Raw genomic sequence first — 24,371 nt, 5'->3', positions numbered from 1 at the left:
AGAGACAAATGCCAGATATCTTTTTGAAATGGGCAGAGCGTTCCTGAGTCGACTATCTCGTCATGTCGATGGGTGGTTTGAGTTGATGTTATCAGCCTAGAGGCCGCAGATCATGAAATTCAGATCAGAACATCGACTGGATTAATGATTTGAATTCGTAAGTGCCCAATGATGCCACTGAAGGGAGTGATCTCGAGACGTTCGAGCTGTTGGAAGCAAGTCAGCGGCCGCAGGATCCAAGAAGAACAAAAAAGGGGATCCTGGCGATCCTTCATAGCCTGGATTTGACTATGACATGGCTAAGAATTCCTGGCCCTGGGTTCTTGTGGACTCCACGAACACAAGGTAACATCGGAAGTGGCTCGTATCAGTCCTTTGCCATTCAATAGATGAGGACAAAAGTGGCATGGAAGAAGAAAGGTAGCAAGCGGTCCTTCATGTACCCCTGAACCCGAGTGCGATAACCTCCCGAATGACATCATATGTCATTTGGCGTGAGACCAGATGTTGGGGTGCAGAATCAATGGTTGAAATGGGTTAATGCCCTCTGAAGGCACGGGGTGACTGGTAGGCATCCAAGCTCCGGACGATATGGAAATCCCATGTTCAATCTTTATAACCCGCACACGGGCAAAGTTTCAACGGGGGCAAATCAGGGACATTTGGGGGCCAGAAAAATACCAAGTGAGGTAGACGCTGTTTCACTTGGGCCGGTGATTGGGAAAGATATATGCCAAGCCTATTAGGGGCGGCAACTAGAGACTAGAAGGAAACCAAGTCCAACCGTAACAGGGAGTAAGTAAGAGACTAATGCAGGGAGGAACCAGACACAGCCACACAGAAGAGATTCAGATCGCACTAACTCATCAGTAGTCCAGCCTCATCAGCCAGGCTCCGTCCACTCAACGGCACGCGAGCAACCGGGTTTGATGGAAAAATGTACTGGCCAAGCATGGTGTGATTTCCTGTCTCAATTTGCTCTTCAAACTCACCGGGCCTCAGTCTGTCTACGATCGTTCATTGCGTCTGGTCTCTCTTTTTAAGCCCGTCTGGTTATGTGCTCCCTCGCTCTCTTCTATTCGACTGACCGTCAGTCCTGGAAAATACTTCGTCGCCTTCGCTTATCACACCAACAGACAGGGCACGCCCGCGCCTTTTTCTCTCTCCTTTCCTTCGGTCTATCATCTTCCTTCACGTTCATCTTTGTGCGTCTGACTTAGGTCAGTTGCTTTTGATCACCTGTGGCCGCTCGGTTCGGAATCGAATCAGATCAAGTCAACTCATTCTCGAGCCCAACCTCTCCGTCCTTTTGTCATGCTGTCACCATGAATCCCGAAGAACCCCCAACTAGCAAAGAATCTTTCAAAGATGAAAGAGATATCTTTCTCGAGGTCGAGCAAGCCCGCGATCAGCAATCCCTTGATCAGCGATCCCTCCGCCATGTGCCCAAACAGATCCTCTCCAAAGCTCTTTCAGCCATGCGACCAGCTCATGCCTATAAACTGGGCAAGCGATTCGCCTACTGCTTCGTCCCTCAACTGTTCCGATCTCGAGTTTGGAATGATGCTGACCCCAAACCGAAACAATTCCCCACCAGTTACCTCAGCGGCCTTCGGGGCATCACCTCAGTTAAGGTGTTTACATTCCACTACACCTTCGCCTTCGGCGATTTCGGTTTTCAGCCTTGGGGAACCGATGATCGCCATCGCTATGTGCTGGAGCTTCCAATAATCCGGTACTTCTATTCCGGCTTCACCGCCCATGTTTTCTTTGGAATCGCGGGGTACCTCACGACTTTACGTCTCTTCCAATTGATGGACAAACACGATCAAGCTTCGCAGTCAAAGGTATTGCTCAACGTCTCCGGCGCTCTGTTTCGTCGAGCATTTAGATTATACCTCCCCGTCTTGATCGTCACTCTCATCACCGCGCACTACATCTACTTCGGCTTCTACGAAGAGAATCGATCTTACATCTCCCAGAATCCCAAATACTTCCCCGGAACTTGGAATGAACCCAAGCCGCCACAATTCGCCGCGTATCATGAGCAATTACGTTTTTGGGCGCGGGAAATGTTCGACTTGACCAACATTTTCAAACATGGCGCGGTGTACCCCGACCATGATCAGCATCTATGGTCGATCCTAGCCGAATTCAAAGGATCGTTATTCTTATACTTGATTCTCATTGCCACTATGCAATGTCGAAGATATGTCCGTTTGGCAACCATGTGCATCATGACCTACATGTTTTTTCTTTGGAATCACTGGGAGATTTGGGTCTACATATTGGGGGCCATTGTGGCTCAAGTGGACCTCCTTCTCACGGAACAGGAACAAGAAAGAAAAATCACCTTGGTCCCAGAACGACTGCCACCATCGCCACCGCACTCCCCGGCTTCAGAACACAAACCACTGGAGACGTGGCATCGCCAAATCCCTCCGCGGAACATGAAATTCTATCTTCGATTCTTCGGCTTCCTAGTGGCCTTCTACTTCTTGTCCTATCCGATCGACGGCTACACAGATTACGCACCGGGGTACATTACTCTCAACCGCCTTATTCCTGAGTGGATGGAAAGAAAAGATAAATTCTACCCCAATATCGGCACGGCCATCCTCCTCCTTCTCCTGGCCCGCGCCGATCCTACTACTTCGATCTGGCGACGAATTCTGAATAGTGACCTGGCACAATACTTGGGCAAAATTAGCTTCGGTCTTTACTTGGTTCATGGCCCTATCCTCCACGCCATTGGATACATGATTCCTCACAAAATATGGTGGTGGATTGGAACCGAGGGCATTGACACGAGCAATATTCCATGGACGATTGTCCTCTGTATCGGTTGGTCAATCAGCCTGGCGCTGTCTCTTTGGGTGGCCGACGTGTGGACCAGAGAAGTGGAAAGTCGATGTGTCAAGGGGGTAAAGAAATTAGAGGAGGTGTGTTTCGTCAAGAAGTAATCTTTCTCTCATTGAAGAGAATGACATGCCTGGAGAAATTTTTCCTCGGGGTCATACAATGTGCATCAATGAGCTTGTGAGCGTTTAGCGATGTTGAAATGGCGTTGGAGGCATTTCAATCAAAGGGATTGGATCCTGCTACATTTTCAAGGGGCTTCACGGAGACACCCATAATTTAGCTGGATAAAACTCCTGCATGAATTGCATAGCGTACTGGAACTTGAATCATTCAGAAAGCTGCTCTGAACAAGGAATCTCAGTCTCTCTTCGGTGTCTATTACTAATGGGAAAGGAGTCCTGGCCAACGTTGCTGAGATTGCTACTTCTCAACACCCCATTCTCTACAACACGAATTTTTTATTTTATTCTTCCCCCACAACAAGCAGCCTCTGAAAAAAGTGGTCTCCACGATCTTTATTTCTCATAAGACAGGATATCTTCTACTGTTTCTTTCGTCGGCAGTCTCGCCAACTCCTATTCTGTCCCAAACACCTTTTCAAACATTGCATTATCTGTTTTTGACCAAAGTCGGCGGAAGACCATCCCCAGCACCCTCTTCTGGAGCACGAACCCGGTCTCTGAGTTTGAGGAAACCTTCTCGGATTGCGCGTGCCATGTTGTTACCCGTCATCAACTCTCTTGCGTGGGAGGGATACCGATCGTTACCCGGCACAGAGGAGCGAAAGATATATCCCATGGATTTTGGCCTGACCGCCGAGACTGGTCTTGAGCGGTTTGAATTCTTCTTGAGGTCTATACTCGATGATGGAAGGCGCAAACAGAGATACTAAATCAAACCCTCGAGGCTTGGAATACTGGTATGCATTGACCGCGTCGGTCTCAGCTTCCTCAAACGGGATACAGTTCCAGACATCTGCAGAGAAGCTCTTGCCCGACATCACATCGTCGGGGATTCGGAACGTCGAGACTGTACTTCCCGTGATGATGACTCTTTTGACACGGGAGGACCGACCAGCTGCATTCAGGATATTGTGGACCATTGCCCAGCTGGGTTTGACGAGCTTTTCCGTCAAGTCGGTGTATGCAAGCGGTGTCACGATGTGGATCACTACATCCGCTCTGCTGGCCGCTTCGTCACATCGAGTCAGGCACTGCCACGTCTGGGATCTCCTCGAAGGTTGGCCGACCATATCTATGCGTTCGTATACGAAAATGGGAATTACGATGTGCTAGAGCGATCATCCATGATCAGACTGTGAAGGCAAAGTATACTGTTGTAAGGAGTAAAGGAGTAGGGAGTAGGGGGTGACAGCCTTGAACCGAAACAATCTAATAGCAGCTGCGAGGTCGGTATTGAGTCATAGCCATGATTTTATCTGGGGACATCAGGTATTTCATGACTAACAAGCCATGCAGGGCGACACGATTCAGCTAGTACTCGTCGAGTTCTCGGTGAGGGAACTGATACAGGGCACGTCCGTGGTCAAATACCCTGACTTATTGCGAATATTGAGCCACTATTCATTGAAGGAAAGAAGACGGCATGGTCTCAAGTTTTTAAAAGACCAAACCAAGCTTTAGGGACTCTGATGAGCACTGAAAAATTTCTTCCAGAACCCAGATACGTGGAGACCAAATTCTTAGTTACCGCCCTTGCTTCGCTTGATTCCTGGTGATGCTGAATATGAAAACGCTATCAAACAATTTTGATAACATCTTTTTATTTGTTGACTGTTTCATCGTCGATAATCCATCGACAGATCCAGACTGTTAGTGATAAGCTTTAGATATTATGCATCGGGTGGCTCGATTCGAGACGCATTAGGCTATCAGGTGAGTTTGGTCCATGGGCAGGTGGTAATAGAGGTGGTCTCCTGTGCTCCTGCCTTGAAACAGAAGACAGCACGCTTCTCGGCACCTCAGTTTTCCAGGAAAAAGGGGGGGAAGAACCAAAGAACAACTCACCAGATGAACAGTGTGAAGTGGATCCCGCTCAGTGGAATGATAAAGGACATTCCGGGGCCAAGAAGCCTGCTATTGAATCCAGCAGCGTGGCCAATCGGAGAGAAACAAAACTTGCTCAACGTGCTTCATTCGAGGCCAAACAGAGAAGGACATGCGTTAGACGCATGAGACGAACCCGATGGAGGCTTTCGGGGATCTCAAGCCCTCAAAATATGCGGGAACCCGCAGTTGGACTGGACCATCTCTTCCATTCTGAAAAGCCCGAATTTGACCGGCCCGGTCGTGATAAAATAGGACAACATATTCGCTTTGAGAGCAAAACATCCTCAAAGACATTTCGACTCGACTTGAACAAATTTCACAAGCAGCCAGCACTTCCTCAATATGGATATGTCTATGTCAATGACCCCTACCACGTCGATGTCTTCAGCGATGGCCTCTTCAACCGCGATGTCGGGTATGAGTATGGGAGGTGCCTCCTGCAAGATCTCAATGACCTGGAACTGGTACACTGTCGGTGCATGTAAGTCTGCCGTTAACCCTTCATCAAATTCAGCTTAGCTGACTTTTCTGGTGTACAGGTTTCATTTCCAAGAGTTGGCAAGTCACCTCCTCTGGCATGTTCGCAGGCTCTTGTATCGGTGTCATCTGCCTGGTCATCTCTCTTGAATTCCTCCGTCGAGTACAACGCGAATACGATTCTTGGATTCGACGACAAGACATGAAAGCCGCAGATTCTTACGCTCGTCGACATGCGCCAAATGGGATCCCGTCCTCATCCGAGCAGGAGAGATCTCATAGCAAGCAACCCATCGTCGGCTGGGCCTTGAACGGCATGACTGCTCTTCCGACTCCTCATATCAATCGAGGAACACTATTTCAACGCCAGTTCGTCCGGGCGCTGATACACATGGTCCAATTCGGTGTGGCGTACTTCATCATGTTGTTGGCAATGTACTATAATGGTACGTCCAATTATTACTTCAGGCATCACATTTCTAACAAATGGCGACAGGGTACATTATCATCTGCATCATCATCGGCGCATTTTTGGGCTCATTTATCTTCAGCTGGGATCAGCTTCTGAATGAAATCAAGTAGGTCAACTACCTCGGGTTCATGTATCTTTACTATCTTACTTACCATTTTTTTACTGCAGAAAAACCCCTGAAGTTGCTGATATCACAGGCTGCTGTGGTTAGAATGGGTACGAGAGGACCTAGTTCACAAGGGATGTCTTTTGAAGGAAGGTTCACAGAGGAATCCCAGATGGACTGGAGAATTTTCTTTATCACAACAATACCCAACTCAGCTCATTGCTTCCAGAAGAAATATCCAAGGAACGGCCCTTCAAATTCTAGCAGGGAAGAATGCCAGGGATGTATTTGTGATAGGAAAGGTTTGAGGATGTAAAACGTAGTTTACCCGAGCGGACAGACAGACCGACCGGCGAAGTTTCAACACGGGCAACTTGATCCTAACCATTGGTAAATTTCAAGCTAATCAGCACAGAATTCATTCTACCAGTGAATTTCAGTCTATCAAATGTCCATCCTCCGTGCAATCCTCGTCCCTTGAGGAAGACGTAAAAAGGTGTCATTATATTTCGTGCCCTCAAAGGCGAGGCTTGTTGAAGAGTGGGGCGGTCAGGCATGGTTAGTTTACCGCCAATCACAAAGCGGAGAGCTCTGTCAGGGCTGTCCAGGTGTAGAACTCTCAATATCATGGATCGAAATTTGCCTCTGATCAATTCAGAGGTGTGTAGGTATTGCCTGCCTAGGGAATCAGAGCTGAGAATGGAACATGACGAGTCCGCAAAGTACAGTGTCACACTATGCGAGTTTGTGTCCGTGTGTGGGTCAGAAGTGTCGTCTGGACCACCAAAGGTGAGCACATTATCTAACGCCCGATTTATTTTTGCTCGCGGAGCAACGAGTTTGCAAATTCGCACCGACTTCCCATTCGAGACAAAGTCCAATTTATGTCACCAGAGACCAGTGATTAGACCGGTGAGCACATTTTCAACACCAGCTTAATGGGCGCGCCCTCACCGCTCTAACTTCCTGGGTTCCTGCCTATTCGACCCTTGACTATGGGTTCGGCAGAGAAAAATGTTGACATAATGCGAAAAGTCCCACTGTCGAGCGCCTCGAATATCTCTTTGTTGCTCGCCATGACATTATCACGGCCCTGAAAGACCATGATCAACTTCGTGGCTGGTTTAGATTAGTTTCTGCCTTCCCAAAGACCTCCGAATCATCCGACGGCCCAATTCAAACATGTTCGGATTTCAATCTATTGAAACACCATGATCATGGCGGAACAGCTTCACAAGAGGAACTCCATGCAAGGAAGTACTCTGTTCGTTGTCTCTTTTGGGTCATTCCCGTGGCCTTCGATATGCTGCTAGGACTACACCGAGTCCTTGCATTTCTGAAATGGAATTGGAGGTACATATATCCTTTCTACGTTCTTACAAATTCGACGTTGGCTGACTCTCGCGGCTTCTCGGCCAGCAAGGGGTGCTATGGCCCCATAGGCCGAGGCTACGAGACCGGAGAGAGGAGCCAGGCTACTCCATCTTCCGGAAGAAGACTTTTGTCACGTCGTGATTCAGGCAATTACTTTCGGTGACTTGATCCGACGATGATCTGATTAGCTGTTCAATTGCATTTACCTTGGGGAGCTGTGCGAAAGAGACCACGAAGATACGTTCGAAATATACTTTCAATTGAACCAACATGCATACGCTAGAGCAGAGGTCGGACATTGTGATCGTGGGAGCAGGGTTGGCAGCTTCTATTTCATGCGCCCAAGCAAACCACAAGGCCAACATTATCGAAGCCGCCAAAGGACTCACTGAATTTGGAGCCAGACTTCAAATCAGGCCCAATGCATCAAGATTGTTTCGACGATGAGATCTGGAGTCTTCAGCTGAAGCGCTGGCAGCAGAGTCCGCCTTGCTCGCCATGCACAGATATATTGACAGAGAGAAATTGCCGAAGGGATTTCGATCAGAACATTCGCCGAAAATATGGTGCTCCATTCATCGACATACACCGTGTTGACCTCCAGAGGATCTTGTAGGGCAATGCGGTATCCCTGGGACTGAAAGTGGAACAGAGCTCACGAGTCTCGTCGATTGAAAGCACTGCAGACGGGCCAAAGGTTCTGCTTGAGTCTGGTTGAGAAGTCGTTTGTAACCTGTAAGTTGGACAAGCCCCTAGCCGACAGGAGATGTTGCGTACAGAATCGTCCTTGAACTCGACCGCATCAACGATCCTGAATTGAGACAATGGATGGCCAACCCATAGGTACATTTCTGGAAAGGACCCCATTCCCGCGCGGTAGCCTATTCGCTTCGGGCTGGCACCATGTATAACATTGTCCTCTGTCCCGATGACCTTCTGGGTGGGATCCGACCTTGACTCGTTTCTTGGCACAGATAGACAGGGTTGACAAAATGGAAGTTAATGCATCGTGAAGAGGTAGAATCCCCGGACGAATTCCTACAAAGGCTTTGTCCTTATCGGGGACTCCTGTCATCCAATGCTCCCCCCCATTTAGCTCAGGGCGCGAATTCGTTCATTGAGCACGGTGCAGTACTGGGGAAGTTCTTATTGTACGTCGAGTGTCGCGAGCAAATCCCCTGGGCGATTACTCTGTATGAGAGCCTGAGAAAATCGAGGAGTGAGATGACTGTGCGAGAGACGTTTCATCAAAGAGACGCGTTCCACCTGCGTAATGGACCCGGCTCAGCAGAAACGAGACGAACTTTTCGCCTCGCAGTTCGGCAAGGAGGCATCTTGTAAATTCCCCAGCCGGTGGTAAAGGAAACTGTCGGTCTTGCTCACACGGAATGCGCTGACGAACGGTGCAGGACATGTCCAGATATCCAGCCATGGCTGTATGGCTATGATGCGTATCGAGAGGCGGATGAAGCAGTCCGGTTGCAGCCAAACCAACAAGAACAGCGAGAAGGGAAAACACTCTCCATATGGAGAAAGTGATGGTAACCATATGTAGCCAAGTCCGCCCCACGGGCATAACCAATCCCGCCACTCAGCAATCAGGAAAGCACCTCGCCGTGAAAAGCAATATCCATTCCCCGGCAACGTCTTCATCAGTATTTGACACAGTTCTTGGAGCCATGCTTGTCGCTTCCACAATCTGTCTTACCGAAACTCGACAGATGGGAACCATTTCTTCAACCCGACACGTTCTTTACAATTCTGCTCGCCGCATCCACAAATGCAACGCTCCCCGTGGGCCAATTTGCTAGGAATTGCCTGGCCAGCCTCCTGGCTACCTTCGCTCCGGCTTTCGGAGACCACTCCACGCATCGGAGTCCCATCAGGAACCATCTTGAGCGCTTGGTACGGTTGGGATCCTGGGTCGAAATACAGACCATCAATTTCTCCGGTCAATCGATTCAACGCAATATAGTAGAACCCAGAGATCGTGAGGCCCCAAGAAGTGCTGCCTTGCGCGGTGGTGTCCGGGGAAGGTCCGGTGGGAATTGTGGACGAAGATGTCATTGTGAAGATGGTCCTGGTCGGATTAACATTTGATGACGACCCAGTGGGTGTGACAAAACAACGCTCTTTCCAACGCATGAGTATCCATTCTCTTCCCAATTTCTCTTCTATCCATTTGGCACTACCCAGGCTGCGGGCCATGACTTCATCGTCTTCCGTTTCCCTGCTTTCTGCGGCTTCTGCTGACAGAGCGCTCGGCTGATTGTCAGTTGAGTCTAGGTGGCCTTCGGAACTGTCCCTTGTTCCTGTCTCACCAGTCCCTGTCGGTGGAGGAGGCATGCCAGAGGGGCCGTTTGAATCTTTGTTTTCTCCATCCCGATTCGCGGCCTTTCTAAATGCATCCCAGAGTCGGCTATCCTGCTGGTACTCACTCCTACTCTTTCCACGCAAGTTTCTGACCTTTTCAATCTCTTTTCTAAAGGGACCCAGACGTGCCCAATAACGTGCATCGGTGTCAAGCCCACCAACCCGATAGCTGCGGCCTTCACTTTCGGTCTCCAACGGTTGTCGTCGAAAATCAATGATTTCTCCAGTGAAAAATGAAGACATACTGGTAGTCGTCGCGAGCTGTGGAGAAGTAGCTCGATGCAGAGGTGAGAGTTTATCGGGCAGGTGGCTTGCCGACATTGTTCCAGTGAGCGTCATAGCATCGTAGTCGGCGGAATGGATAATCACTTTGACGGGCCAATGGTCAGCCTCGGAAGTCTGAAGAGGGGATGGAGACTGAGGAGGGTGGTATGATCCCCATCGACCATTGTTGTCCTGCAGGGGGTCAGAGAAATGTTGCACCGCGTCCCATACGGGACCTTCTTCAAGATTGCCCATGCCCAGTTCTCTTCTCCGTTCGAGGGTCCGACGAAAAAGTTCTCGTTGCCTCTGTCGACGGATGGTGTGAGAATCTTCGGGAATTGCAGCATCTCGATCTGTCGACTGCAGACCGTGCCAGACCATGCCTGGTTCTAGCCATGAGCTGTATTGCGGGATAGGAAGACTGTTGACGTGCATGGGCAAATCACTAGGGATGTTTGCTTCCTCCGACTCGTACAGTGAGTCGAGGCCAAGCTGCCTGGCCAATTCCAGGCCTCCCTCGACCCCGGTATGTCTCAGTTGAGAGAGATATCGAATTGAATTTCTCACCCGTGTAAACGCTTCAGCTCTTCGACGGTCTTTCCGTGTTGTCAACCGACACTCAAGGTCCAGACGTCTTCCCTCGTCAGAGAGGAACCTGATTAATTCCCTGTGTCGCCGGAATCTCTCTCGTCTCTCTTGTCTCTCTTGTTGATATTGACTCGAAAATCCAGATCCGGATGATCTCATTGCGGGCACATTTTCGCTGGTCTCCTCGTTCCAAAACGCACGAAGAGCACCGGCCGTAGGAACGGTTCCCATATCTGATGTTCTGCCCAATCTTAGAGCATTCCGCGCCGAGCGATAGCTCTGGAGAGCCCTTTCCAGGCGCTGCAGATCCCGTCTTGCGTCGATGTCCGTATTTGGGGCCGCGGTGCTGGTCCCTTCCATATCCTCATCACTGTCATCGCTCGAATTCAGATCTCGCGAATCTTGACTCGGTGCTACGGTGACCGCCCAATCATATAGGCTTTCCCGGATAGGGCCCGGACCGGTCGTGGCGTAATTTTGCCGCTGGCCTTCTCTTTGTCTGGTGGGAGAAGCGCTCATCCGAGTTCTGGCTCTTTGGCTTTGCATGATAGCTCTCCTTCGATTCTCAGACGACCAATTTTGGAATTCTGCTTCAGTCAAATAGCTTCTGCGAGCGAATATTGTTTCTTCTGCTCGTTCTAGTCGGGTTCCCTCGATATCTTCCGACCCAGTGGTTGTACGACTCTCCCGTTGCCCTCTGGCTTGGCCAGAGAGTCGGGGGTTGTGCACACTTGGGATTTCAGTGCGGGATCCTTCCTCGTTTTGCGAAGGAGCTTCGGCAGGATTCAGGTTCAAAGTAGAAGCGAGATCCGGGACTGGAGAATAAATAGCTTCTTCGAGTTGACGAAAGTAGAGGTTAGGGTTTGGAGGAGTGGAAGGGCGGGTGTCCTATCAGACAACACAAGTGAGTTGATGTTCCAGATACAAGAAAGAAGACAGACGCCGAAGTCGAGCAAGAGCCTTGGAATTTAATCAAGGGCTTCCTCCAGAGACCACAAAATGCCGCTTCCACTGGCGATCACCAAGCCAGTCCAGTGGGGAAAGGTGTTCTTACAGTGGGTGAATTGGCGGGCGGCATGGATTGATTTGATCAAGCTGGTGAGGCGTGAAGAGTGTCGAAGGGCAATCGAGTAACCCCTTCGGATAGATTCAATGTTTGCGGTACCGACTGTGGACATTCCTTTTCAAACCAAATTGGAGGTTGGGAGAGCGAGCGGCGGGCGGCGGTTTGACGACTTCAGAAGCAGGCCACGGGCTGACGGCAGTGCCGACGTAGGCGTTTCTTACCCTTTTTGCGCCCTTTCAAATATCCCCCCCTCTTCCTACTCTTCTTCCTGGCCTGGCCATCTAAGTGTTACTTTCTGTTCTACGTTGCTGCACGGCCAGCCTTTCAATAGACCTTCCAGTTGAAATCTAGTTGGGGAGGAGGAAGAGAAGGATACATAGACATGTAGCTACATTACCGACCGTTCATAAACGATTGTAGACAGCTTCTGGCGAAGGCAAATGGACGAGCTTAATTCGGCTGCACCATCACGTTTTCTCAACAATCCAAAAGCGCGTTCGTTCTGCAGGAATCCTGCCGACCAACATTTACTCTCCCTCGACTTGTTTAACGCTTCATTTGATTGCATCTACAACACTTGACTCACTTCTGCTTTATTCATTCCCTCATATCTACTTAGGGTTGGTGGTCCTCCGGGGCGAAGGTGACTTTGGTGACTGACAACCCCCCCGGGTTAACCCTGCTCCAGCATCTGGAGCGGCATCGCCCTATGTCAAAAATTCTGCTGGCGCTTCGCAAGAGTTAGTTACCTCTCTCTCATCGCTGCGAGATTCTTTTTGGGACTAATTCCCTTCTTCTAGTATGGAGTCGACGGAACCCACCTCCGTCTTTTTTGCGCCGGAACTTTTCCACTCTCACAATAACGACGAGCCTGTTACACAGGAATCCCTCGTTCCCGACGCGCCGGGTGTCGGGGTCGTCGTGGGAGAAGGAGGCGACATGAAAGAGATGGAGACCTCGAATAATGATATCCATTTTAACGAGGAGGAAATCAAGCAGGAAATCATCGATACGCCCTATCCCCCACTGGATGACGAGACGATGCCTGGTGCAAACTCCTCGATCATGGATATGGTAGAAGAGACTCTGCAAGTGGATAAGGCGCCGGCACAAGATACTCCAGAGCATGCTCCTAAACCGCGCAAACATCCAGGAAGGTCCAGAAAGGTCGATCCAGATGCACCTCCCAAGTCTACCGTACATTCTTCCAAAAATGAAGGACAGCACACCGATCGAAGGTATCTCTGTTACCTATGTAACAAACTATTTACAAGGCGCCGTTCTGTGAGGGACCACATTTCAAAAATCCATAACACAAAGACTTGGGAACCTTTACGCAGTCTGGAAATCATTGTCGAGCCTTCTACCGGTGAGCCAGTCGAGCCACTAGAAGATATTATTGCCAGAGGTCCGCCTCCACCACCTCCCAAACCGACAAAGGCTGAAAAAGCCGCGAAGCGGAAAGAAGAAGAGGAACGGGAGGAGCAGGGGCAAGACCACGACGAGAATGATAAACCAGTCGAGGACGAGATTGTCCGTGTTCCTGCAGAACCGTCTCCCACTCCGACGAGCGCTGTCGTGAGTCTCAAGAAAGAACCGTCTATCACAGGTTCGCGAGCGTCTTCGACGGAGCCATTTGCAACCCCGGTGCCATTGGCAGGCAAAAAACGACCTGCATCCGATGACTCTGGCAAGCCGCTCTCGGCAGCGGCCAAAAAGAAGGGAACAGCAAAGATCAAAAGCTCGACCGCGCCGAATAAGAGATCTAAGCTCAGCGAATCCGAGCAAAGTCCTCCGCTGGGACGATCGACTTATCGTTCCCCCAGTGCCACTCCGGCCTCGACACACTTGAAGCCTGTGCCATCGAAGCTCAAGAAGCAGACATCTGCTGCCAGCGTCAAATCATCCCCCCCTCCATCCTCGCGTGCCGTTTCTCTCGAGGTTAATTCTCCCTCTCCCTCGATGGCAGACACACCGACAAGCTCCAATGATGACGGTGAGGTATTTTGTATCTGCCGCAAGGGGGACAATCATACATGGATGATTGCATGCGATGGTGGATGTGATGAGTGGTTTCATGGCAACTGTGTGAACATTCGAGAACGAGACGGGGAGCTCATCGACAAATACATTTGTCCGAACTGTACGAAACCCGGGTTACAGACAACCTGGAAGCGCATGTGTCGGCGCAAAGACTGCAGAAAGCCAGCTAGGGTGACGCAGGATCCTCCCAGCAAATACTGCTCGGATGTTTGTGGGCGTATGTTCTTCGTGGAATTGGTCCAACGGGGCGATCCTCATGTGCAGACAAGCCGAGATGGCCAATATGTCATCGAGGCAGCGAAGTCGAAGAAACTTCGGAAGAAACACAAGAGACCTGACGCCCGAAACAAGGTTCCAAAGCCGATTCTCAGCCTTGCCAATGGAGACGTTGGAGACCTCGTCAACTCTGACAGCCGTCTTGCGACGCCTGCCTATAGTGATGAAGAGAAGACCGAGTACGAGACGGACAGCAGTCTTGACGATGATATGCTTCCCAATCGAGGTGCTGCATTGCGAGCGGGAGAAATCAAAGCGCTTCTAGACAGATGCAAAACCATTGAAGACTGGAGAGCTCTAGGAAGAAAACCAGACACACCGCCTCGGGAAATGGATGTGACTGAATCAAAACCTCCCCCCCTGGAATTTGACGACTTGGAAACTACCAAACTGGCCAGTATTGACGAAGAGAAGCGACAACTCAATGAAAGGTACGACATGCTTATGGCACGGGAAGCTTTCCTTGGATTGGTGAAAGCACGATCTAGCAGCATCACGGAAGAAGTGAGAAAGACACATCCGAAGATGAAGGACGTGTGTGGGTTTGATCCTCGAATGTCATGGTGCGATGAAGAGTTTCTCACATGGTATCACCGAAAGGGAGGTAAAGAGATCCTGGGGGCGGGTGCACATGGCCGAATTGGACCTCCTGACGACAACTCCGACGACGCAGACAAGAAACCCAATGGAATCAACAGGGTCAAGTCCAATTCGAACCCGGACAGCGCAGACGAAGAAGAAGATGAGTTGGACACCATGCCTAAGAAAGGAGGAGTGTGTATCAAGAATCGCTGCCCTCGACACCGAAATTGGGCCAAAGGTCAACTCGCAGAGTTGCGATTCGAACAGGATCTCGTCAGACGAGCGCTGTCGAGATGTGAGACTCAAGAGAATCAAATTAGGGAGAGGGCCATGTTGAAAGCGTGGGAGATGAAAGGATAATGCGAAAATTAGAAGTTATGGTCCCAGCATGATTGCCATTGTCAGCCTTGATGGCACGATTGGTTAGTTGATCGATATGAGACACAACGCCTCAATATGAATCACACAGGCTTTCCTCCCCATTCTCTCCAATAGGCCTCCCACTCTCCGATGGAAGTGACGGTTTTATCTTACGACCACGACGACATACCGACTCCATTCTGATCATGATCAACAGTCGTGACGATGGTCAGTTACCTACCTAGGTACATATGGTACTTTTGGTATTGCCTTGTCCCAAGGTAGTCAAGTCACATACCACCGTCACTGGCCTGTTTCACGCGCTCTTTCTATGGTCCTGATATTATATCCATATTCCCAAAACATCTCCGAACGGTCATTTCATTTCTAACCCTGTAATTTTCCTCCTTTTTCTTGGTTTCTGGTCCGAGGTGGCCTACTTAATTAAGTCATCATTAGACAGGAAGTAGACTGTCGAGTACAGAATCAAGAAGCGAAGGTTCAACATGCACTACGCTACAAGCGAGAAAGGTGAGAGGTGAGAGGAAGGCGGACAGGTAGGCAGGCAGGAAAGGAACAAATTCTATACCGAGATCGACAGCAGATAGCTTCGAGAGCAAAGAAAATGGAAACTCGAGTCATACCCCATACATTTTCACATCTGTCTGTCTGCTGATCTGTCTGATGAGTGATGACGAACATGCCTGCAAGGCGAATATGTTTTCGAGCAATTTGAGAATCAACACGATGTGCGTGTGTTTCTTCGCATTCGAGCTGTCCTCTGGATTCATTCCTTGTCGCCGGGTCACCACTCGTTGCGCGATATTGACATACATTGATAAGTAATGAAGAGTCGTGGTAATCCTTTCCGAGCCCATTCCATCAGCAACGCCGTTCAACTCCCCTCCCCCCATTGGACATGCTTCATTCCAAGCCCGTTGATCTCCAAAAAAAAAAAAAAAAAAAAAAAAAGCCGCTTCCGCCCGTTTTCGATCAGTTGTCATAGTCATCCTGTCGCCACGTTCAATGATAGTAGAATACACCCTATGCACTCTCCTCAACGTGTCTGAGGACGGGATAGAGTTGTTCCTCCTCGGACTTGTCTTTGCGGTCGTCACTGCCAGTCATGTCGGTGTCGAGTTCGCCGCCGTGCTTGGGTGAAGATTCCTTGCCATCATCTTCTTCGAATTCACCGCTCTGAAGCCTCTTCTTGATGTAATCACGCATCCACTCAATCAGACGCATATTCTGGACCCAGATTTGCTCTTGGTCGGGATCTTTGGTGTCACTCTTGGGAGTGCTAGCGTCTCCAGAAAGGGCGGGATCAATCACACTGTCTTGAGGAGAGGCTTTCTTCTTGCCCTTGGATGGCTTGTGGACGGTGGAGGAGGCCGGTGGAGTGATGGAGCCGTCACTAACAACATCCATATCATCCTTACCCTTGGCTGGAGCGGCGCGTTGAAGCATGCCACCACTGTAACGGCGACGTTGATCATTTTCGTAGATGCCGCTGAGAGTGGCGGCATTGGCAGCCGCATAGGCCATGTCACTGGCAGTGGACGGTAAGCTGGGATACATGGCGCCGGTGGTCGGAGCAGCATGATTTTGGAGAGGGCTCTGACCGGACGTGTAGCTCTGAGCCGAAGACGGTGGGGTGAGACCGGGAGTGCTGGCATCGGTGGTGCTTGCAACGCTCCCCTGATGTTGATGTTGGAGCAGAGATGCGGGATTGCTGTGCGCTGCAGTGGACGGATGATTGCCAGTGCTAGGCGGGCTATTGCTCGCGCGGGAGTAGCCAACGTAGCCGGAGCCTGCAGGAGCAACACCGGTTTGGGAAAGATGGGTGTCATTCTCATAGATGGTCGCTTGCATCTGTTCGAGGATCTGATCGATGGAAGTCAAGTCGCCTCGGGTCTTTGCGTTGCCCATGGGGGGCAGGCTGTAAGCTTGAATGGGGTCCGCTTGTTCATAAGCTCCGCCAACCGACACAGGCTGATAAGCAGGCACCGAAACGGTGGAAGGGATGATTTGAGGCAGCTGAAGACCCTGAAGTTCGAAGAGACGACGGCTGACATTGTGGAAATTGATTGGGTCAAGCTCTCGACGCTTGACCTGGCCAAAGAAATGGTCCAGAGCATCATAGCCGCGTTTGCGAGCCTCGAAGTCGTAGGTGGTTTGCGGGGCAGTACTGTAATAGGTCACTGGACCATATCCTGGGTGTTGGCCAGCCTAGACACTGTCAGGGTTCCTGCGTTTTCAAAGAGGGGTGGGAGGTTGTTTGGGTGGAGGAAGGAAGCCTTACCGGGACTTGAGGATGAGGCTGATAGTATTGATTTGGATGATGCTGGCCGGCATAGTCCTGAGGACCGGGCATGGCAGGGGCATAGTAGTTGGGGGGGACTTGTCCTGTCAGACCGTGACCATAGTATGAGGCGTTGTAGTCCCCACCTTGAGGCATGCCGTTCTGTGGTTGACGCTGTCCACCATTTGAGTCCATATTGGGAGAACGCATGATGACACTATCATCTGCGTGGGTCTTGACATGTTTCTTGAGATCTTGGGGGCGCTTGAAGGCCTTTCCACAGAATTCGCACTTGTGAGGCTTCAAGGGGACGTGGACCCGGATGTGGGAGGTGATGTGGTCGCGCTTGACGGTGGTGGTACGACACTGGCCCCAGGCGCAGGTCAGGTTGAGATTGTTGGTGGACTTGCGGCCGACATGGCGCTCACAGACGTGTTCCTAGGACGACCGGTCAGTACGAAAGAGACCCCATTGTCTTCGCAGGCATTTCCGAATGAGGGTACTCACATAGAGGGCTTCTGGAGAATTGCAGCGCTCGCCACATCCTTGCCACTGGCACTGCAGGTTTTCGCCAGTCGAGTTGACATTGGCGGGAGCAGGCTGATTTTGAATCAGAGGCTGCTGGAGTTGGCCCTGCTGTTGAACGACATCCTGAGGAGCCGGTGGGTTGGAGGAGGAGGTGGTGGTGGTGGTGGTAGTGGTGGCGGTAGTGGTGTTGGGCTCGCCGAGATCAGACATTGTCGGTTTACGAGTTGCCAAGCTTGAGCGCAAGAATCAAGCCAAGATATAAAAGGGTGGTGGACCTTGGCGAAAGAGAGGGAGCGCGACGCAGAGCAACGAGGCTGCGAGCAATCTTGGGATTCACTTCTCCTCAAACGACAACGCCTTGGAAGGGGGGTGGTGGTTGAAGGGTGAAGGAGGTGAAAATATAAGCTGGAGAAAGTTTTTGTGTGAAAGCGCGGGCAAGTTCGACGAGAGTGGGAGACTATGTACCCGCGCTGGGGAGACGGGTTCCGGGGATACTGGATCCTGACTCGCCTAGGTGCGAAATCGCGATAAGAGGCAAGGAGGGACGATCGAGGGAAGATTGAGCTCGACTACGGAGGCCAGAGGAGAAGAAAACGAAAACTACGTTTGGCGGGAGGAGGGAGAGTGGCTTTTGGGGTTTGCATGGGCGGGCGCCGGGAAGGGGGGTTGCGAGCGTTCCTGCCCATGTCCATAACATTTTAGCATTAAAGAATGAGAGGCTACGGCGACTCAAACCTTCTCAACCTCAGGTCCGTAGAGTCTTTGAGTTCCGACCCAGCGCCAAGTGCTTTAGTCGTCAGCGGGCTTGGCGCCCAGCCCTGATTCGTCTGCCAAGGCACTACCGGGCTAGAAGGTGCGACCGTGCATCCACTGTTGGCAGCCACTGGCAGCGCGCGCTGCAGACGTTGCAGGAATTGCCCCACTGACGGGATTACTCAACTCTCTTCTCCCACTCAGTCTCTCCGACGCAGCAAGCCGGCCTGCGCTCATCACCCTTACAAATTAGCCGCATCCTCCGTCGGCAGTGATGCGAGGTTCCTCACCGAAAAAGCAAACTTCCCATCCGCTGTTTATTGAGTTCAATCTCACTTGCTCAGCGGGTGGAGTGGCGGCCAAGCATGTTGCAACTGTTCTTTCTTGTCCTCCTCTTTGCATCAATCCCTCCTCAGGTCTTGGGCTCTTGGTACTCTCGGAAATTCTTGGACGCTTCTTGGATTTCTTGGACTCTTGGAGGGGGGGCGGGACAAGAATCAGGATACCAAGACCAAAGGGGGCAAGACGAAGGAGGCGCAGCACTTGCACGGGGCGTTTGCGAACAAAATTGCAACAAATTGCCAATCACCAAATGTTACAATGGTGGCAAATCTGTTACGACACTGCACACCATTCAAAGCGTTTTTCCACCATGTCCCACCTCTACTATCCAAGACCGGAATCTCTTGGAAACCCGTCGGACTACTAGCCAAGCATATTCTCGGCACGCTTCTCAGAAATCATTTACAGAGGCACATCGCAAATCCGAGGGTACTATCAGCACGCTTCCCCAGTTCGAACTCGTGGCCCATGTGACCTTCTCCTTACCGTCCAATGGATTGTCGAACCTTCCAACCTAGTTATACAAATAGATGGCGAATTCGATCATGTTTTTCGGACTTGATCTACCGTGATCAAGTAGGTTAGAATGCAATGTCACATACAAGGCGGGATGCTAGTAAATGACAGCCACATGTCTGCTATAAGCTGAACCCCCTTCGTACCCCGTAGTATTTATAGAATACTCATACATTCCCGCACGGTACAGACGTCTGTAGAACTTCTAGGTAATAGCGATATCTTCAACTCATTTGCGCAAAGCAACAAGCCAAGTTCCTCCAGCGGCAATGGAAGGCAAGTCAAATCAATTGTCCCGCCACGAGGAAATTTCCCAACACGGCGCAGTCTCTGGCATTCTTGGTGGCCTCGTGGTCAACGAGACACGCGCAGCGTGCCGTCATAACGATGAGTGCTGGAGCACAATTCATCGACGTCAAGTGAACCCAAGCCTCCTCCGTCCCCTTCCATTCCCCTTGGCAAAAGCAATGACCAAGAGATTCCTCTCCGTGCCATGAAATTTGTTTTGCCCAGCCTCGCCATGGAATTCCTATCCCTGTGGTTTTCGCCAAGGGCGTGGAATCTCATGGCAAGAAATTTTTTTGCCAATTCTCTTGGAAGCACAGCGGAAAATGCAATCTTGCAATACTAGCATGGCGGAAATGCTGGGGCGTTGATTTTATCCACCAACATCAATGATACGGAAGATGAGTCAAAGGAAAAGAGTAGGGTGCATGGAAGGAACAAATATTCTCGTCGTCCACGCCGCATCAAAGCTTCAGAAAAATACAATGTTGACAGAAACAAACGTTCAGAAAGCCTCTCTTGTCAACCCATTTCCACGACCTCGCTTGACGATCCGAACAATACTTCCATGCATAGTATATAGCAGATGCTTTCTTTTTTCCCTTCCGTCGGATCGTCGCACTTTAAAGGATGCAATATATATCCCTGTCGTCATGCCAGCGGTCGTGAAATCGAAATTGACGTGGCTTTACTCGTCATACTTACGATGTTCAAATTTATTAATTTATCGGGTACCGCTGTTATCCAAACCGCACGGCTTAAATCTCGCCACTGCGAGCGGTAGGATATTACATTCTCTACCATATTAGAATGCGTATGCTTTCCATTCCATCAGAGCTGGTGCTAAATCTGCTCTGGCATTGGGTTTCTGTGTCTGACGTAGAGCCAGCCCCGTTTCATTGCTGCTGTCGCCTTTTCCCCTTTTATGATTGAGACTCGCTCTATTCCGCCATGCTTTGCTCAAAGCCTGGCTCGAATCCACCAATCCGTTTCTCCGCAACGCCAATTGAAAAAAAAAAAAAAAAGACAGCGGCTCTGTCAGTCAACCAGTCCATCAATTCACCATCTTGGATCGTGTTCCGCAATTCCGGGAGAAATGGTATCGTGATGCAATTTACAACGCAAAATGCCAACTTTGGTCCACGGAAAGTCCATGCGAGAGACATATTAGATATACCGGTCGATAAAACATCTCGACAGCCGAAAGAAACAAACGCCACATCCTTTTGGAGCCATGCGTGTGCCGGGTCGTTCTTCTCGTCAATAGATACATCATTGCTGTTGATGGGATGGGGGGGAGGAATACTCTGGCTCCCTCCAGCCCTGATGATTCCAGTTGTCTGAGTTGAAATACTCATCCAAACCACCAGGTTGTATGTCCATTTCCATGCACCCTTTATTCGTGTCCGCATTCATGTTCATGTTCAAATGTTGGCCTGCTCCCCAATACTCCTCTGGGTTGGGCCCACCAATGATGTCCTGCATGGCCATGGCCTCATGAACGTGCTGCATCCCGTTAAGATGCAAGGGGCTAGAGCCAATGGCCTTTGGCATGACTATATCCGTCAGCGGTGCGGAGAAGGTCCCGTCATGCGCGTCGAATGGTGGGAAGCATTCGTTCGTCGTATGTCGGAACGGGAAGTCGTAGCTCAGCGGCGCCGAAGGGAGGATCGGGACGGATCTGCTCGTAGGCGTGCCAAACAAGCCATCGTCGTTCGATGACATGCTTGAGTCTGGGAATGCATACTGTCCGTCCACCGACTCAAGCGTGCTTATGGGCTGGTTCGGGTATGCGAATGGATTGTCGCTGGGGAACATAACATTCTTCAGGTCCGGAATCTGGGCACTGCCCAACTGCGGCGTCACCTCGAAGCCTGCGGACATCGGAGACGGCACCGTCGGGCTTTGATACCCTATCAACTGAGGTGTTTGGATATGTGCCGAATTGACGCCCTCACCAAAGTTTGTCAGGACTGGGGGATCCGGCATTGAATGACGCTTCGCCAATTTGGCCAAGAAATCGGATGGAAGCGTTCTAGCTCGAGAAGGCGTTGCTGAATTTTCCCTCAGGCTGGTCGGCGTCCCCATGTACTGCGCTGTTTGTCTCTCTTGTAAAACTGGTCCTGGTTCACTTACTGGAGGGGGCCGCTTTCGAGAATTCGTGTTGGTAGAACCGAGAGTAGTCCGTCGTTCTTTCAGCTTTGTGGGGAGCACGTCGAAGAGACCCTGGATGAGAATGCCACTGTCAGCCGGTTGTCTTGAACGATGCTGTCCCGATGAGGCTGGGCGGCTTACTGTTAAGCTGAGAGAACACCTATCCGCGGCGAGACTGCGTTTCGCCAGAGCAGCCAGGGTATCCCGACCTTCCACGGCATCCTTCAATATATCTTTGCTGGTGGAACTGTTGGGATTCTCGATCACAAAAAACACAAGCGACAAAATGGCAAAATATGTCGTATACATGACAAACCAGTACGACCCGACTAGGAGGCCTCTCTTCTTCATCTCACTCGTTATATGTACAATATTTCGTGCAACGCTGATGCATGCAGCTGCACATGCAAAGCTCCGCTTGTCCACGTTCCGCGCCTGGCATGTCTGCGATACGTAGTGTATAAAAGGTCGATAGACCATCATCTGGACGTGTGCGTACGAGATTCGAAGGAGTTGTTGGACCCTGGATATGCACGGTCAGATTTCTTCCTCTGCAAAGAAAAGTCGTCACCGGTCACAATTCTCACCTTGACAGTTGCGGGGATGCAGTATCCGACGGCCTCAATTCCATCGGTAACTGATCCATCCAATTCTGCAGGTCGCGTTCGAGTTCTCGGATGCGTTTATGGCTGATGCTGTATTTGTGATCTGCTTGGGCGTTGTCGGAGCTCTTGATGGGATAGATGTAGCGCACAACTTTTCTCAAGATGTTCGTCAATCGGGTATGCGCATTAGTTGCCCTCAACAGAGGGAATGTACTGGCTGGCATAGGTTGGATCCCTTCTTCAGTAATGTAGTCGTCGTCGACTTCGGTGGGGAATTCTTGATCGATATCATCGTCGCTCAACATCTGTGGTAGACCGAGTACAGCGCCCACGTACGAGTCCATTTTTCGGACCAACCAAAATATCCGTTTTCGTTCCTCCAGCTCGATGGGATTGAATTTGTTGGGTAAATTTCGATGCAGGCCTAAGCGACAACATGCTCTCAGGGCGATGCCAATATACGCGTAGCAGATCGGGAGTTTGGCTGACGATTGGAGAAACATAATCATGAAGACGATTGCTTGAATGGTCACCAAGTTTCGGCAGTCTGTGATGTCCAGCATTTGCTTTGCCATGCTGAAGTATTGATACCTAGAGCTAGGTCAGAAAAAAAAAAAAAAAAAAAAGATAGCGCTTAGGGAAAAATTGAAGACTTTACCCTTGCTCTATCGCCTCCTTGTAACCCTTGAGGTCGAGCATGGTGTTTTCGTTCTCAGCCTTGGAAAACAAGCAACCGACAGCCATGACTACGTAAAGCAGAGGCAGAAACTGAACATGTTCATTGTTATACTGCTCCGGGTCCGTATCGTACACGGCATGCAATCGGCTGAAAAATCTCGGTCGGTGCAGGGGGCGCATCAAGGCGCAACAGTCATCGATGGTGTTTCGACATAATTCAATAGCCACCTCCATCGGCGGTAAATCCACGCCTGGTGGGAGATTAAAGTCATATGGGGAGGAGTGTGCGGATTTGGGAGATTCGAGAATCTGGGATATCGTGCGATTCTTCCCAGAATGTCGATAATCGTACAAGAACTGATCTCCGAACTGGGCACGAAATTTTCGCATAAACACATAGCCTGATGAATGGCCGTAGAAATCCCAGTTGCCGTAATCATCCAAATCCAGAGTGCCGGTGCGGTCGACCATTGATTGAAGCTGAGCATCGTCATCCGTTTTCGGAGTCTCCGCCGGTGTTCTGCCATTGCCGTTAGCATTCGCGCTGGCGGTCAACGAGGTTTCTATCAGCTGCTCAACAGTTCGTGCGTCGAACTTGGGATCGTCGAGGTCGAGCCCAGGCAGAACGGAGCGCAATATCGACTCGGCCTTGTGCAATCTTTGTTCCAAGGCTTCGATATATTGTGGTGCGGGATTTCGTCTTCGGTTTGACGGCTGGTCGTAGGTACATTCTGAAAGTCGAAGTCAGCCCATTTTCCTTCCAAGCGGCCGCATTCTCAAGATCAACAATGTCAACGCACCATAGCTGTACACGGTACAATGCGTGCAAGGCTGCTTGCCGTCGCACTTGATCTTTTTGCGCCGACACTCATCACAAGCTCTGGTCACCCTTCGCCGCTTTTGCATGGGTCCTGGTGGTTTAGCATTGGCGTCGCTAGGTGGCGTGTCGGCCGAAGGAGACTCGGGACGCGAGTCAGACGTATTTGAGTCATTGAGGCCTGAAGCGACGGCGACGGGAGTTACAGGATCCTTTTCTGTAGCCTCGTCTGACGGCTGGTCCAAGGATTTGGGTGTCACCATCTCGTGGTCGCCCATGAGTGTGGCAGATTTAGATGGCAAATTAGACGAACGCTGTTGTTCGCATTCGCTCACAGATTGAAGTCGAGGTTGAACTGGCCCGAACTCGGTGACGCATGAAGAGCACCTGAAAGGCCCTAAAAAAGTGCAAAGAGAAAGAGTTCTGTCGGTAATGGGGTCAGACTCGGAGGCAAAGATGCGAAGATCCAGCAGCCCCGC

At 50.6% G+C, this 24,371-nt stretch overlaps 7 protein-coding genes across 7 annotated transcripts; 3 read left to right on the top strand and 4 right to left on the bottom strand.

The window, feature by feature from the left end:
* Positions 1-1,325: 1,325 nt before the first annotated feature.
* On the top strand, positions 1,326-2,963 carry Z518_07974 (uncharacterized protein; the record flags this gene model as incomplete). Its single annotated transcript, XM_013413717.1, has 1 exon — positions 1,326-2,963. The coding sequence occupies one exon, from the start codon at positions 1,326-1,328 to the stop codon at positions 2,961-2,963; it is 1,638 nt and encodes a 545-aa protein (XP_013269171.1).
* Positions 2,964-3,625: 662 nt separating this feature from the next.
* On the bottom strand, positions 3,626-4,114 carry Z518_07973 (uncharacterized protein; the record flags this gene model as incomplete). Its single annotated transcript, XM_013413716.1, has 1 exon — positions 3,626-4,114. The coding sequence occupies one exon, from the start codon at positions 4,112-4,114 to the stop codon at positions 3,626-3,628; it is 489 nt and encodes a 162-aa protein (XP_013269170.1).
* A 1,159-nt stretch (positions 4,115-5,273) lies between these two features.
* Positions 5,274-5,990, top strand: Z518_07972 (uncharacterized protein; the record flags this gene model as incomplete). The annotated part of the gene is made up of 3 exons (XM_013413715.1): positions 5,274-5,412; positions 5,471-5,854; positions 5,905-5,990. The coding sequence occupies 3 exons, from the start codon at positions 5,274-5,276 to the stop codon at positions 5,988-5,990; spliced, it is 609 nt and encodes a 202-aa protein (XP_013269169.1).
* A 3,074-nt stretch (positions 5,991-9,064) lies between these two features.
* On the bottom strand, positions 9,065-11,663 carry Z518_07971 (uncharacterized protein; the record flags this gene model as incomplete). Its single annotated transcript, XM_013413714.1, has 2 exons — positions 9,065-11,473; positions 11,640-11,663. The coding sequence occupies 2 exons, from the start codon at positions 11,661-11,663 to the stop codon at positions 9,065-9,067; spliced, it is 2,433 nt and encodes an 810-aa protein (XP_013269168.1).
* A 789-nt stretch (positions 11,664-12,452) lies between these two features.
* On the top strand, positions 12,453-14,912 carry Z518_07970 (uncharacterized protein; the record flags this gene model as incomplete). Its single annotated transcript, XM_013413713.1, has 1 exon — positions 12,453-14,912. One exon carries the CDS (start codon positions 12,453-12,455, stop codon positions 14,910-14,912), a length of 2,460 nt encoding a protein of 819 aa, XP_013269167.1.
* Positions 14,913-15,956: 1,044 nt separating this feature from the next.
* Z518_07969 (uncharacterized protein) lies at positions 15,957-17,952 on the bottom strand (the record flags this gene model as incomplete). Its single annotated transcript, XM_013413712.1, has 3 exons — positions 15,957-17,141; positions 17,215-17,652; positions 17,722-17,952. 3 exons carry the CDS (start codon positions 17,950-17,952, stop codon positions 15,957-15,959), a joined length of 1,854 nt encoding a protein of 617 aa, XP_013269166.1.
* A 2,958-nt stretch (positions 17,953-20,910) lies between these two features.
* Positions 20,911-24,170, bottom strand: Z518_07968 (uncharacterized protein; the record flags this gene model as incomplete). The annotated part of the gene is made up of 5 exons (XM_013413711.1): positions 20,911-21,864; positions 21,934-22,315; positions 22,380-22,988; positions 23,056-23,806; positions 23,876-24,170. The coding sequence occupies 5 exons, from the start codon at positions 24,168-24,170 to the stop codon at positions 20,911-20,913; spliced, it is 2,991 nt and encodes a 996-aa protein (XP_013269165.1).
* Between the last annotated feature and the right edge of the window lie 201 nt (positions 24,171-24,371).

This window comes from Rhinocladiella mackenziei (assembly GCF_000835555.1).
Source record: "Rhinocladiella mackenziei CBS 650.93 unplaced genomic scaffold supercont1.6, whole genome shotgun sequence".
NCBI lineage: Eukaryota > Fungi > Ascomycota > Eurotiomycetes > Chaetothyriales > Herpotrichiellaceae > Rhinocladiella > Rhinocladiella mackenziei.
Note: the sequence above shows the minus strand (reverse complement) of the source record. Positions and strands in the feature narration are given on the sequence as shown.